The sequence below is a fragment of the Bombina bombina genome, chromosome 6, assembly GCF_027579735.1.
Source record: "Bombina bombina isolate aBomBom1 chromosome 6, aBomBom1.pri, whole genome shotgun sequence".
Lineage (NCBI taxonomy): Eukaryota > Metazoa > Chordata > Amphibia > Anura > Bombinatoridae > Bombina > Bombina bombina.
In genome coordinates this window covers 754,614,022-754,631,054 of record NC_069504.1, presented here as the reverse complement: position 1 = coordinate 754,631,054, position 17,033 = coordinate 754,614,022, and the positions used below count along the sequence as shown (strand labels likewise).

Here is a 17,033-nt window from a genome sequence, read left to right as displayed (position 1 = left end):
AGTGTAACTCAGGTTAGGTTTTAATTTACAGGTAAATTTGTATTTATTAACTAGGTAGCTAGTAAATAGTTAATAACTATTTACTAACTAGTCTACCTAGTTAAAATAAATACAAACTTAGCTGTGAAATAAAAATAAAACCTAAGATAGCTATAATGTAACTATTAGTTATATTGTAGTTAGCTTAGGGTTTATTTTACAGGTAAGTATTTAGTTTTAAATAGGAATTATTTAGCTATTAATAGTAGGTTTTATTTAGATTTATTTTAATTATGTTAAAGTTAGGGGTGTTAGGGTTAGGGTTACGTTAGGGTTAGACTTAGGGTTAGGTTTAGGGGTTAATATATTTATTTAGTGATAGTGATGTGGGAGGCCAGAGATTTAGGGGTTAATACTTTAGTATAGTGGTGGCGGCGATGACATTGGGGGCGGCAGATTAGGGGTTAATAAGTGTAATGTAGGTGTCGGCGATGTCAGGGGCAGCAGATTAGGGGTGTTTAGACGTGGTTTTTATGTTAGGGTTTAAACATACATTTTCTTTCCCTATAGACATCAATGGGGCTGCGTTACAGAGCTTTACACTCCGCGATTGCAGGTGTTAGGCTTTTTTTTGCCAGCTCTCCCCATTGATGTCTAGGGGAAATCGTGCACAAGCACGTCAAAGCAGCTCAAAGCAGCGCTGGTATTTGTGTGCGGTATGGAGCTCAACGCAGCCATATCGCCCGCAAACGCTGGGTTTTTGCAAACCTGTAATAGCAGCACTATTAAAGGTGAGCGGTGGAAATAACTTGCAAGTTATTAGCGAGCCACTCATAACGCAAAACTCGTAATCTAGCTGTTTATTTGAAAAAGAAGGCATCTAAGATTTTGTTTGGTTAGAACTCTGGACAGCACTTTATTGGTGGATGAATTTATCCACCAATCAGCAAGAACAACCCAGGTTGTTCACCAAAAATTGGCCGGCATCTAAACTTACATTCTTGCATTTCAAATAAAGATACCAAGAGAATGAAGAAAATTTGATATTAGGAGTAAATTAGAAAGTTGCTTAAAATTTCATGCCCTATCTGAATCACGAAAGAAAAAAAATTGAGTCCAGTGTCCCTTTAACAAAATAAATGTATTTCTATATCAAGACCCTCGTGATATCTCGTGAAACTGTCTTTGTCAAACATTTGAACCTAAATGATTTGAGTGCTCTTTCCTTTTTCAATGTTTTTTTATTATAATTATTTAATTAAGGTACATATTTCTTATAATTTTTGGATTTATCCAATTCAAAACTGTTGATCACCAGAAAATACATTTTGGCTTTTTTGAACAGTACATTTACCCAAGTTCACAAATTAATAATTAATATGATATATTTCTGGTTTAAAAAAAGGTTAAAAACTCAAATCTATGAACTATCAATATTTGAAAGACAAATCTACTTACAAAACTGATATTTTTAACATAATTACTCATGTTCATGTTAGTCACATTTGGTAGTCAACATTATCATTGAATATATATATATATATATATATATATATATATATATATATATATATATATATATATATATATATATATATATACAGTGTATATATACAGTATATATATATATACACACATACTGTATATACTGTATATATATTGAATATATTAGCAGTCATATTTTCCTTTTGTTTTTGCTACTAGGTAACTATGCAAGAACTCCCATGAATAACCCCTCTGATATGCCAGAAAAAAAGCCTGTTTCTCATAGTGTTTCTTGTTTTTATACAATCAGACTGTATTTTTCTGGTTATATCGATCATCAGTTTATTAGAAAGTCAGCACTTCTAATGGACTGTAATGCCAAAAAACACTAAAACTTAATTTAAAGTTTTTGCATGACAACCCCATTGGATTGGAAATGAGAGCCATTGATGTTGAGTATATCATCAGTATTATCTTATTGGCTTGTAATCCTTTTTATAGGGTTCTCCAGCACAAGTCATAGAACCATTCCCATATGAGGGAACCAGAAAGAGACGTCGGCAATCAGAAGAGCAGGCTGACCAAGATTTCACTGATTATATGTCAGATGGAATGGAGGAAGTATATGCAACACTAGGATCACTAAAAGTTGAGGTGGAGCAGATGAGGTGGCCGGTGGGATCCAAAGATAGCCCAGGGCGAACATGCAAAGAGCTCCAGCTGTGTCATCCAGATTATAAAGACGGTGAGTGTGATTATGTGGAGTGGTAAATACAAGCTTTAACTAATATCTATGAGTACGAAAATATGTAATAGACAATACACAGCTAGGACTTGTTATGTAGAATCTTTTAAACCGTTTAAGAAGCAGTTATGTGTTAATTAATATATCTAAATTTAAAGATTGGGTAAATTAAAGGGACACTACTTTTAACTACTGTCAACCTTGTGTTCTATATATACATCATGTCACTGTCTAGAAGTTCTAAGCTTTAGCTTTAGTGATCTTTAAGTACTTGTTATAGACATTGTCTGTTTGTCACAAGTCTTCAACTATGGAAGACATTAGAAGGTTTTACAGGTAGTTGATGCTGAAAGTGATAGATAAAGTTATGAGAAATTAAGGACATGGGAAGCTTAACTGTTGTTTTTGCAGGAGAATACTGGATTGATCCAAATCAGGGATGTAACCGAGATGCCTTCAAAGTGTTCTGCAATTTTACAGCTGGAGGAGAAACCTGCCTATTCCCTGACAAAAAGTTTGAGTCGGTTAGTAATTCACTTCATTACATCACTTTCATTTGATCAGTTTTATACTTTTATGAAGCATTCACCTTTGCCACCATACTGCTTTTTTTATAAAAATAATAATTTATCAATAGAATACCTTTCTCTGATTCCTTTTTATTTCTAGGTTAAGATTGCTGCATGGAGTAAGGAAACAGCAGGAGACTGGTATAGCACATTTAAGAGAGGAAAAAAGGTATTTATATTGGCATTTAAACTTGCTTATTAAATTGTTCATCCACGGGCGACTCTAGCATAAAGCCATTTTGGTTATCTCACACATATAAGAGTACCTACTAACATAAAAAATACAGCCTAGATGATTAAACACTATATTAAAGGGATAGTGAACCCCAATTTTTTTTTCTTTCATGATTCAGATAGAGCATGCAATTTTAAACAACTTTCTAATTTACTCCTATTATCAATTTTTCTTCGCTCTTTTGCTATCTTTATTTGAAAAGGCAGGAATGAAAGCTTTGGAGCCGGCCTATAGGGCTTGCTAATTAGTACTTGCATTTAGCCATCCAATCAGCAAGCGCAAACCAGGTTCTCAACCTAAAATCGACCGGCTCCAAAGCTTTTATTCCTGCTTTTTCAAATAAAGATAGCAAGAGAACAAAGAAAAATTGATAATAGAAGTAAATTAGAAAGCTGCTTAAAATGGCATGCTCTATCCAAATCATGAAAGAAAAAATGTGGGTTTAGTATTGCTTTAAATATGTTTCTAACGTCATTTTGCATCACTGTAACTGTGTGTGACTATTTGAAAATCAGACCAATCAAAGTGCCACAAATAATACATTATCTGGTTATTCACTGTAGCCTTCCAATATGAGTAACTGTAAAAAGGATGTTCAGACTTATCAAGCATCAGTGTTCATCTTAAAAGGACATTAAAGTATTTTTTTTCTTTTTGCATCAGAAAAGAGGGTATTTTAAAAGGTATTATATCTCAAGAACAAGTAATGCACAATCATGCATGTAGTTTTTGGTTTCACAAACTATTTTAACATTTTTGTCATGTAATGTGTGTCTGTGTATGTATGTTTACATAGTGTTCTCCCACATGTATGATTGAAAATGTTTAAGTTTAATATTCCATTAACATATATTTCTTAGGCTACTAGTTATACTTTACTCAAATGTAACTGATCTGTATATGAATTGCAAATCATTTTATTTTAGTCATCATGGCACATTCAGAAAATATAAAATGTTCAACTTCTGTAAAGAAAAAATTTATTTTCCTTTGATTCTGGCAGTTCCAATATATAGATGCGGATGGGAATCCTGTTCATGTGGTGCAGATGACTTTCCTAAGATTGTTGAGTGCCACAGGACGTCAAAATTTCACCTATAATTGCCAGCAATCGGCAGCTTGGTATGATGTCTCAGGGAGAAACCACAATCGGGCACTGAAGTTCCGTGCAGACAATGAAGAGGAGCTATCCCACACCCGCACCCCCCAACTCAAGGCAATATATGATGGATGCCAGGTAAGTGAGTTGAACAGGGGAAAACTATGTAGATATAGATATTTGCTAATTTGACTAATATTGTGTAAACATGATGTTATGATTCCTTACTTACAGTAAGAAATAATAGGACAGAAGTAGAGACAATATCAGTTGCATTAATGGCTTAGCTTGTAGCTAGTTTCCATGTAATTTGGACTGTTTAGTTTTTTCTCTTATATCTCTGTTTTGTATTCAGATGGATTCATTTTATGGTTATCAGAAGCCACATGATGTGCTTTATTACTATCCTTTGCATATAGAAACAGAACTAAAGGCACACAAAGAAAACACATCACACATTACTTCTAAGAACTATTTTATTTAAACAATGTGGTACAGTAGGTTCTGCCTGAAACTAACTGTTTTGCACATTACAGATAATTCAGATCACATATTGTATGGATAGATAGATAAATAGAATGTTTATAATGCAGAAGGGAATAGAAAATGGTAGATTTATGTAGCACTTGTGTTAGTGTCCTTCAACATACTTTCCTCTCTCCTTTTTTTTTTTTAAACAGTTGCGTAAAGGAATTGAGCGAACTGTACTGGAAATAAATACCTTCAAAGTGGAGCACCTCCCCCTACGAGATGTGGCTATCAAGGACTTTGGAGACACCAACCAAAAATTCGGATTTGAGCTTGGTCCTATATGCTTCAATGGATAAAATAATATCATAGACAAACTTTATCTTGGTATTTCAAGAAAAAGGAACTTGAGTTTTGTTGCCAATAGACTGAACATTCCATCAATTGACATCAAAGATTTATATGTGCGGTTTTCTATATTTTTATGTTATATATTTGTTGTTTTTTAACAGCAGGGGATTCCAGATTTCCATTAAGGGTTCACCCTTGTAGGGTTTCATTAAAAAGGGGTATGTTGGCCAGGTGTTCATGTATGACCTTGGTTGTTTCGAGGCCGCCATATTTAACAAAGGAAAAAGTCCCTGGCAGGGTGATGAATGTGCAGTGACAAAGAGTCACTTGAGATTCTTTGTAAAGCGCATGGTCAATTCTATTCAGAATTTTCCAGTCTCTGACAAGTTTAAGTGTTCCTGGTTTTGCACTGGAGTTTAATTTACCAAATCAGGATATATTTTTTGAGGTGCCTCACATGCTGAACTTACTGAGAGTGCTCTGATTGTCTATCATACACTGAATGCTGTTTCTACTCCCCCCCACACTTGGAAAAGACAAAAATGTCAAACACCCATCGTGTGTCAATAAATTAAAACCCTGGTTTACAATGGGTTAATTTCTTTAGCAGCAGCGTCCTAAAATGGAATTTAGAGTATTTTCTACTCTCTATCCTTATTTGTAAAACTTCCTTGATGAATAGTGATGCTAAATATATTAACTTAAACCCTATATGTACTGTATATTATGTGTGTATAGCTTATCTAACATGCCCAAATGACTTTTACAATTTGGTTTGAGCATTAAGGTAAAGAAACAGTTCGTTAAATTATATTGCACAATATAATCTATTTCTCCTTATATTTTCTTTTCTTTTTTTATACCTTACAGTTGCTTTGCAGCACCATTCCTTAGACTATAACATATATACATTTGTTACCATGGAAACTGCACAGTAATTTCCAAAAATGTAAAGTATTTAGAACACAGGTGTACAATCCAGTTGTAAAGGGACAGTAAACACCTTGTAATTACAAGACATTTCTGTTGTACTGTTGTAGAATAACATATAAACCAAGTCTCAATATTTTTAAAACAAATTAGCATCCTTTTTACTGCAATTGTTTGTCAATAGCCAAACTATTTGCCATATATGGAGGAGCCAATCAGGACTTTTGACTGCAGACAGCAAATAAAATGAAATAAGAGAAGGCGCCTTATAGTGTAACCTGTTCATAAGTCAACATATGTGAGATATAACATAAAACCACTCACATTTATGAAAGCACAATGAAGTGGCAATTGTGTAGACCGGATTATCAAAGTCGTCCGGTATGACTCACTTCCCGTCAACTGGAACAGTCCAGACCTTCTCTGGCAGATGGAGGTACTTGTGCAGATAAACCATGGCGTGTTTCAACAACCACAGATCTATTCGTGTTTTGACACTTTGTGTGTTACATTTTAATAAATAGTTTTACATATATAGCTACTATGTGTTATTCTACTATTGAAACACGCTGTGGGTTATCTGCACAAGCATCTTCATCTACCAGAGACGATCAGGACTGTTCTAGTTGAAGGGAGACGAGTCATACTGGACGACTCTGAGGATCCGGTCTGCACAATTGCCACTTTATGGTGCTTTCATAAATGTGAGTGGTTTTATGCTATATCTCACATTTGTTGACTTATAATTGGGTTACACTTTAAGACGCCTTCTCTTATTTCATCTTATGGGATATTGTTGGTGAATGGCCTGACACCCTAAAAAGAACTGCCTGAGACTATTTTGATGTGTGAACTGTGTTGCAAATTTTTAGCACCAGTTGGATCGCCATACAAACTTTCTTTATCAATATTATTGTAGTTTCTTATTAATTTTATATTATATTGTGTATGTTTTTCTTTTCTTTTTTTAAGCTATAGTGTGTCTCTTGTGGGCCGCCCCTGATATCACCACTTGTTGACACTTGAGGTTTTTTACCGCAGACAACAAGGCTAGTCATGGTCTTAATATTAGTATAGAATGCATTGTTTTTAAGTTTTTATCAGTTTGTCAATTAGGAAAGATATGTAAGAGAGTTATCCTTGAGAAGTCAGCAGGGTGCATTTCAAGTTCTGAGAATGAGAAAATCCTCAATTATCTGAGTTTAACTACATGAAAAAGGGAAACATAAATAATGAAAATATATTGCAAAGTTGTTTCTTTACACATAACCAAACTTTTTATATGAAAATCACAAGGTGTTTACTGTCCCGTTAAGAACTGAAAGTAACAATATAAATCTCCTTTAAAGTCTTTGAAGAATATCGTTGTAACTGCCAGTTGTAAATTGTACAATTAAAATCTGATCTAGTGTAAAATATCTTAATTTAAAGGAGCAAAATTTAATTAATTAATTTAGCTGCAGTCTATATAAAAAAATGTTATTTGATTAAATACTCAGATCCCTTAATACAAAGACCATAAGCACATATAACATGTTATAAAAATACATTATAATTCAGCTAGTGACCAGGAAATACCAAATACATAAATTAAATGTAAATTAGTTAATTAGCTAATTAACTAAATAATTATCTAACACTTCCACAATTTAAAAATATGCTTACAATAGTTTAAAGGGACATAACAGTAAAAAATAAAATTTCCTTCCAAAACAGTCACAGCACAGGAGCTCATTTTCAATGTGTATGTCAGTGGACTGCCCTAAATTAACAAAGCCATACAGATTGTATTGCCAAAATAGTAGTACATACTATGCACATATAAATATCCCTTTAATGTTTCTTTAATAAAAACTCACTCAACAGCATTTGGTGTCATTTTTAAGCCATTTAACATAAAAAAATATATTTTATAACCAGTGAAGGTTTTACAGGGTGCAAAAGCAGAACCCTTAATCTTCTAGGGTGTACACCATAGTGCTTGTTGATCTTAAATAAAGGGTAGAACTTGTCCCTCTTACCACTGTATATTCTATTTAGCCATGACCCCAGAATTCCCAGTCATGACCTAGACCCCTCAACTCCACCCACGGGATACTTGATTCTGCCTTTGCCTATTCTGACTCATATGGAACATGCGTCTCAGTACCCAACCTCCTGGTTCCACACAGGGAGTTCTACATTGTAAATACCCCACACCAAAGTTTATTTTATTTCTAGAACCGTCCCTAGCTATACAACTGGAATTTATTTTTACCAGTTTTATAGTCTATGAATCCTCACCTTTCGTCCTTATCCTATATATACAGGTTTTTTAGCCCATTAACAATAACTGTGTCTTTCTGCCAATTAAATAAAGTTAATCCATCATAAACCCCAAACACCTAACCCTACCCAAATAAATGTTTAAAAAATGCATTTAAAAAACACTGTTACCTTACAATCTGTCTGAAAATTATTTCATCTTAGCATGGGAGCATAGTTGTCTGTTTCTAAAATATTACTTATAAATATTTTTAAATTTAGAAATTATTTGCATGGAAATCTTTGCTTCGTAGCTTTAGAAAACGTTGTGTTGGCTTTTTAACTTGTGTATTTTTTTTCTTTGTCTTCTCCTGTGTTACGTGATAAATGGAAACAAATACCGTAAGTTTAGTCACTGCTGGGTAACCTATTGAATATTACACAAATGAAAGCTGAAAACTATGAGCCTAAAACATTACAAAGAAAACAGTTACTGTAAACTACATTTAAGGTGCTAACATACAATAGCATGAGCTACATTCCATGCTATAATTACATGAACTACACCATGTGTTATAAGATGTCTGTGATCAAATCGAACAAGCAACAGTGAATCAGGTTTAATTTGTTTTATTGTTAGTCCCACACTGGAGCAAAATGGCCTATTGAACACAGATTAAAATAAATATAAACTAGGAACAAAATAACCACAACCACAAGAATTTCTGTAAAATCAAACTTTCCCACAGCCTGAGAGCTAAAATCTTTAGCAGATGTTATCTTATTAATTACGTATCTCCCCCTCAGGTTTATTTAATCTTAATAAACCTTTTAAACATTTTTTTTATTTTACTATATAACTTTCTATCTTTGTCTGTTTTTAAATGATATTTTAATGAAATATATGTAGCTTAAAAAATAGAAAATAACCTTAATTTTCCGAAAGATACTTTGAAGCCATATTAGTTAAAGAAAATGACTAACCCCTGATTTTGAGTAAGCATTATTGTGTTAGCAGCTCTCCTCTCGATCTATAATTTCTGGGTCACTATCCTAGTTATTGTCATATAATTTGTTTATATGACTTAAAGGGACAGTCTACACCAGAATTGTTATTGTTTTAAAAGATAGATAATCCCTTTTTTACCCATTCCCATTCATTTATATATTTTTTTACCTCTGTGATTATCTTGTATCTGAGCCTCTGCAAACTGCCCCTTTTTTCATTTCTTTTGACAGACTTGCAGTTTAGCCAATCAGTGATAGCTCGCAGTCGCAGGTAACTTCACGTGCATGAGCACAGTGTTATCTATATGAAATTCATGAACTAACACCCTCTAGTGGTGAAAAACCTGTTAAAATGCATTCTTAAGAGGCGGCCTTCAAGGTCTAAGAAATTAGCATATGAACCTCCTAGGTTAAACTTTCAACTAAGAATACCAATAGAACAAAGCAAAATTGGTGATAAAAGTAAATTGGAAAATTGTTTAAAACTACATGCTCTATCTGAATCATGAAAGTTTATTTTGGACTAGACTGTCCCTTTAAATGACCACACCTGAAAATAAAACACACCTCCCCTATATTTCATTTTGCTCCTTTTCTTAGAATGTACACTACTAATGCCTAACCAAAAAACACTTTTTTTGGTTGTTAATTTTTTGTAGAAATAAAACAAAAACATGTTTTATATGGTGCTAAAATGATTATACCAAATGTGTATTATATGAATAAATACAATTTTAAACTAAAATTTGGTTTACCTCTTTTCTCTTTAGGACGATAATACACAGTATTAGCATTTGGAAATGAATATGCAATAAGACTAATGTAAGATATATGGGTGGAAACATTTGAGCAACGAGAAGAGCAAAAATAAAATAGTTCTTTAAAGCAGTAATAGATTTTTAGGTAGGTACTATAAAATGTTAATTGTGGGGAATTAAGAAGCATAAGGATGAGTTAAACAGAATATATTTACTGGAAGAGTTATAGTAAGAGGTTACACTGTACAATAATGTGAAATTATAATAGAAGTGTATAGAACAAAAGGGGGAGTTACACAGAGTAGTTATATGCACTGTAAGAGCAATAAAATTGTGGAAAACTCATTACCAAAGGAGGTAGTGAATGACAATATCATAAAAACATTTAAAAATTGTTACATTTCTGGCTAGAAACAAAATTAATGGATATAATTGTTTGTATTAAATCTTTTATTGGGATTAATTTAAGCTCAACTGGAGCTTTTTTTTGTAAATATATTAGCTTTGTATAGGTTGAACTCGATGGACTTCAGTCTTTTTTCAACCTCATCTACTATGTTACTATGGTACTAATATTAGGAATACTTACAGAGAGCACTTACATTAAAAGGACAGTCTACTCCAGAATTTTTGTTGTTTACAAAGATAGATAATCCCTTTATTACCCATTCTCCAGTTTTAAATAACAAACACTATACTATAATTATATTATGTTATAATATATTATATACTATAATACACTTTTTACCTCTTTGATTACCTTGTAACTAATCCTCTACAGACTGCCCCTTATCTCAGTTCTTTTGACAGATATGCATTTTAGCCAATCAGTGCTGACTCTTAAATAACTCCACGGGAGTGAGCACATTGTTATCTATATGACACACATAAACAAGCAGTGTCTGTCAAAAACTGTTAAAATGCACTGAGATAAGAGGCAGTTTAAGGGCTTAGAAATTAGCATATGAGCCTACCTAGGTTTAGCTTTCCACAAAAAATACCAAGAGATCAAAGCAAATTTGATGATAAAAGTAAAATGGAAAGTTGTTTAAAATTGCGTGCCCTATCGGAATCATAAAAGTTTAATTTTGACTAGACTGTCCCTTTAAGTAAAATATGTTAGTCTGTTCAACCTCTCCTTTCCCCCAATTCCTTTGTTATTCTATGGAGTTCATTAAATGGACATAAAAGTCACTATAATAAACCTATTAAGCCCCAAACCGCAAGCCCCCCACAATGAAATATACTAAATTAAACTATTAACTCCTAAACCGGAAGCCCCACACAACTAAATATACTAAATTAAACTATTAACCCCTAAACCGAAAGCCCCCAGGCCCCCACATCGCAATAAACTAATTTAAACTAGTAACCCCTAAACCTAATGCCCCCCTAACTTTATATTAAAATTACAATTTCCCTATCTTAAATTGAATTAAACCTTACCTGTCATATTAAAAAAAAACTAAGTTTAAACTAACAATTAAACTAATATAACTATTAAACTAAAATGAAACTAACTACCAATTTAAAAAACTAAAACACACATTAAAAAATCCTAACACTACTATAAAAATTACAAAATATCTCATTACAAAAAATACTAAATTACAAAAAATAACAAACACTAAATTACGAAAAATAACAAATGAAATGATAAAAAATAAAAAATAATTACATCTAATCTAATAGCCCTATAAAAATAAAAAAAGCCAAGCCAAAAAAAAACCTATCCTACAATAAACTACCAATAGCCCTTAACCTCTTAAGGACATATGACGGTTTTGTTCCGCCATAAAACAATTGAGCAAACTGAAAGCTGTGTCCTTAAAGGGTTAATAATAATAGCCTTTTGTTGGGCATTGCCCTAAATTAAAAAGCTCTTTTACCTGAAAAAAAACACAAAGACCCCCCAACAGTAAAACCCACCACCCAACCAACCTCCCAAAATAAAAAAAGCTAACGCTAACAAAAACCTAAGCTACCCGTTACCCAGAAAAAGGCATTTGTACGGGCATTCCCCTTAAAAAGCATTTAACTCTTTTGCATTGCCCTGATTAGGGATGTTTAGACGTGGGGTTTATGTTAGGGTGCTAGGTTTAAATGTTCCTTTTTCTTCCCCCATAGACATCAAAGGGGCTGCATTACGATCGCAGGTGTTAGATTTTTTTCTAACACGCTTTGACCATTGATGTCTATGGGGAAAGCGTGCACGAGCATGTCAAAACAACGCTTGTATTTTGTGCGGTGTGGAGCTCAACGCAACCATATTGCACGCACAAGCCGGCTGTTTCAAAACTTGTAATGGCTGCGCTATAGAGGGTGAAATAACGCAACTTTTGTTGCGTTCGTTAAATTCCCTATAGCGCGCATAACTCGTAATCTACCTGTAAGTGTTTATCCCTGCAAAGGGGTTAAAGACACAGTTTAATTCAGATCCACAGCAGCAAGGCACAACTAGCTAAACACAACTGGTGAGCCAATGACAAGAGGCATACGTGTATTTACTAATCACCAGCTACTTCTCAGTACATTGCTGCTCCTGAATCTACCTGTGTATACTGCCCCATGGGAACAAAATACATTTCAATAGAAGTAAAAGTCTTTTAAAATCACATCTATCTATTCAGCTCTGTGAAAACAAGAGAAGAAAAAATAAAGATGGCTATGTATATATGTATATGCCTGCTAAAGTCGCCACTGGTAACCGTGAGATCTGCCTCACACGTGTAAGGTGATTTTAGATGGCATATATATATATAGTATCCACACCTCCATAGCTGTGATTGCCTTGGGAAAAGGATTTACTACAGCCAGAGGATTGCATGTATTGCCAGACTGGTCACTATGATGAGCCTCCACAGAGGTTATAATAATAGGAAACTTTGCAAGTATTAACAACAGGGATAACTGCATGCCTGTTGCTTCAATCTCTCCAACAGGAATACTAGACTCCTTGGAGTAGATTTATCAAATGTTAGGCGGACATGATCCGCTGTAGTGGATCCTGTCTGTCCGAAAACACTAAATGCCGAAAGAGTTTATCATTGCACAAGCATTTCTGGTGAAATGCTTGTGCAATGCCGCCCCCTGCACAGTCAATCATCCTGATCGCAGCTGATCAGGATGATTGCTGTCTGCCACCTCAAAGGTGGTGGATGAGTTAAGGAGCATGAGTGGTGGTGGATGAGTGGTGGATGAGTTAAGTCTTATGACCGCTGCTTCTTAACTTAAATTTCAGGCAGATCTGAAACTTAGGGGTAGATTGCAGCATCCACTGCTTGACAAATCTACCCCCTTGTTCCTTCCCCCATTGTGCATCCTTTGTATTTTGTAATAAATATTGATTTATTGCTTATCAGTGCATGATTATATTTTAATTGTTATTTCTCACAGTAATGAGGAAAGTATATTATATTTTTTACATTATGGTTTGAGGCAAGAGTGCTATTTTTAAGTCTTTATTTTTTCTTTTCTAGTTTTCTAATAATTATCATTAAATACCTCTTGCTCACAATGTCAAACAATCTAGTGCAAGATTGAGTCTGCTTGAGTTTGTATATATCCAGATCTGTAGACAAGGAAAGGTATACAATACGGATAAGCACTGCCCTCTGGTTAGAACTGCTGCCTTCCAACAGTCTCTCCCAAAGGCTGCTGTACCGATATAGGTTGTAGAAGGGGGCGCCGGTTCATGGGGGGGATTCCCAAGGATTGCGCTCTGTCCACGGTTCTTCTAAGAGGACTGAATCTGTGTCTGATGAGAAATTTCACATTGGCGTATTGTTTCCAAACACCTTGTAAACAAGTGTAAAATACTCACAGAATAGTATTGGATAAACGGCTCCACAAGCAGTAAGGAAAATGAACAAAACTTCTTTGGATATAAAAGGTATCTTTTATTCAGCTCAACGCGTTTCAACGCTTATACCGTCTTTTTCAAGAGCAGTTAAAACATAGTATGGCTTACAAAAAGTCATATACAATGTCGCATTGCAGGCGGCTTTAAATACACAAGCATAAAACGTATCTGATACCTCATTGGATGAGGTCAGACTTACACCCGATAACATACAAACCTATTTGGGAATTGAATACTGCTCACTTTAGCAGTTAAAATAAAACCTAAATAGCATACATATAAAAAAGTATAAAAGCATATATAATTCATCTAAGTTAGAACGTAAAAATTCATACCTAAACAATTGATATATTAACAGCCAATAAAAACATGTTATTTTTAAAATACATCAACCATTCCCAGACCGCTTTCTTATCCAGTTCCCTTTTAAGTTGTTTTGTGTATGGAAGTTCTCAAACAGGTCCGTTTATGTTTGTTCCGATCACATGCTGTTTTGTGTCCAATGAGAGATGGCAGTTAGATTTTGTTGTCATTTCTTTAGAAATAAACAACTTAGTGTTAAAAAAACATAATTTATGTAAGAACTTACCTGATAAATTAATTTCTTTCATATTGGCAAGAGTCCATGAGCTAGTGACGTATGGGATATACAATCCTACCAGGAGGGGCAAAGTTTCCCAAACCTCAAAATGCCTATAAATACACCCCTCACTACACCCACAATTCAGTTTAATGAATAGCCAAGCAGTGGGGTGATAAAGAAAGGAGTAGAAAGCATCAACAAAGGAAATTTGGAAATAATTGTGCTTTATACTAAAATTCATAACCACCATAAAAAGGGTGGGCCTCATAGACTCTTGCCAATATGAAAGAAATTAATTTATCAGGTAAGTTCTTACATAAATTATGCTTTCTTTCATGTAATTGGCAAGAGTCCATGAGCTAGTGATGTATGGGATAGCAATACCCAAGATGTGGATCTCCACTCAAGAGTCACTAGAGAGGGAGGGAATAAAATAAAAACAGCCATTTTCCGCTGAAAAAATTAATCCACAACCCAAAAAAACTTAAATCAAAAGCAGAAGAATCTAACTGAAACAGCTGCCTGAAGAGCTTTTCTACCAAAAACTGCTTCTGAAGAAGCAAATACATCAAAACGGTAGAAATTAGTGTTTTTTGCTTTCCAAATCTGATCAACTGAAGCTTCATTCTTAAAAGCCCACGAAGTGGAGACTGATCTAGTAGAATGAGCTGTAATTCTCTGAGGCGGGGCCTGACCCGACTCCAAATAAGCTTGATGAATCAAATGTTTCAACCAAGAAGCCAAGGAAATAGCAGAAGCCTTCTGACCTTTCCTAGGACCAGAAAATAAAACAAATAGACTGGAAGTCTTCCTGAAATCTTTAGTAGCTTCCACATAATATTTCAAAGCTCTTACCACATCCAAAGAATGTAAGGATCTTTCCAAAGAATTCTTAGGATTACGACAAAAGGAAGGGACAACAATTTCTCTACTAATGTTGTTAGAATTCACAACCTTAGGTAAAAATTGAAAAGAAGTCTGAAAAACTGCCTTATCCTGATGAAAAATCAGAAAAGGAGACTCACAAGAAAGAGCAGATAGCTCAGAAACTCTTCTAGCAGAAGAGATGGCCAAAAGGAACAACACTTTCCAAGAAAGTAGTTTAATGTCCAAAGAATGCATAGGTTCAAATGGAGAAGCCTGTAAAGCTTTCAGAACCAAATTCAGACTCCAAGGAGGAGAAATTGATTTAATAACAGGTTTAATACGAACTAAAGCCTGTACAAAACAGTGTATATTAGGAAGTATAGCAATCTTTCTGTGAAATAAAACAGAAAGAGCTGAGATTTGTCCTTTCAAGGAACTTGCAGACAAAACCTTTATCCAAACCATCCTGAAGAAACTGTAAAATTCGAGGAATTTTAAAAGAATGCCAGGAGAATTTATGAGAAGAACACCATGAAATGTAAGTCTTCCAAACTCTATAATAAATCTTTCTAGAGACAGATTTACGAGCTTGTAACATAGTATTAATCACTGAGTCAGAGAAACCTCTATGACTTAGTACTAAGCGTTCAATTTCCATACCTTCAAATTTAATGATTTGAGATCCTGATGGAAAAAAGGACCTTGAGATAGTAGGTCTGGCCGTAACGGAAGTGGCCAAGGCGGACAACTGGACATCCGAACCAGATCCGCATACCAAAACCTGTGTGGCCATGCTGGAGCAACCAGCAACACAAATGATTGTTCCATGATGATTTTGGAGATCACTCTTGGAAGGAGAACTAGAGGCGGGAAAATGTAAGCAGGATGATAACACCAAGGAAGTGTCAGCGCATCCACTGCTTCCGCCTGAACATCCCTGTACCTGGACAGGTATCTGGGAAGTTTCTTGTTTAGATGAGAGGCCATGAGATCTATCTCTGGAAGACCCCATATCTGAACAATCTGAGAAAATATTTCTGGATGGAGAGACCACTCCCCTGGATGTAAAGTCTGGTGGCTGAGATAATCCACCTCCCAATTGTCTACACCTGGGATATGCACCGCAGAGATTAGACAGGAGCTGGATTCTGCCCAAGTAAGTATCCGAGATACTTCTTTCATAGCTTGGGGACTGTGAGTCCCACCCTGATGATTGACATATGCCACTGTTGTGATGTTGTCTGTCTGAAAACAAATGAATGGCTCTCTCTTTAACAGAGGCCAAAACTGAAGAGCTCTGAGAATTGCACGGAGTTCTAAAATATTTATTGGTAATCTCGCCTCTTGAGATTTCCAAACCCCTTGTGCTGTCAGAGATCCCCAAACAGCTCCCCTTGAACTAAACGATGGTGATCTATCCAACATGTCAGAGAGTGTTGTACATTGGGATTTAAGGATATTAATTGTGATATCTTTGTATAATCCCTGCACCATTGATTCAGCATACAAAGCTTTAGAGGTCTCATGTGAAAACGAGCAAAGGGGATTGTGTCCGATGCTGCAGTCATGAGACCTAAAACTTCCATGCACATAGCCACTGAAGGGAATGACTGAGACTGAAGGTGCCGGCAGGCTGCAACCAATTTTAAACATCTCTTGTCTGTTAGAGACAGAGTCATGGACACTGAATCTATCTGGAAGCCTAAAAAGGTGACCCTTGTCTAAGGAATCAAGAAACTTTTTGGTAAATTGATCCTCCAACCATGTTTCTGAAGAAACAACACTAGTTGATTTGTGTGAGATTCTGAAGTACGTAAAGACTGAGCTAGTACCAAGATATCGTCCAAATA

At 34.8% G+C, this 17,033-nt stretch overlaps 1 protein-coding gene across 2 annotated transcripts in view; it reads left to right on the top strand.

Annotated features, from left to right (window-relative positions):
* COL5A3 (collagen type V alpha 3 chain) overlaps positions 1–5,771 on the top strand; it is a 295,561-nt gene extending 289,790 nt beyond the window's left edge. For both annotated transcript variants that reach the window (XM_053718030.1, XM_053718029.1), the window contains 5 exons: positions 1,966–2,209; positions 2,621–2,733; positions 2,879–2,947; positions 4,017–4,250; positions 4,793–5,771. In XM_053718030.1, coding sequence (XP_053574005.1) covers positions 1,966–2,209; positions 2,621–2,733; positions 2,879–2,947; positions 4,017–4,250; positions 4,793–4,939 — 807 coding nt within the window. In that variant the 3' untranslated portion in view covers positions 4,940–5,771. The remainder of the gene's footprint in view (positions 1–1,965; positions 2,210–2,620; positions 2,734–2,878; positions 2,948–4,016; positions 4,251–4,792) is intronic.
* The last annotated feature ends 11,262 nt before the right edge of the window (positions 5,772–17,033 follow it).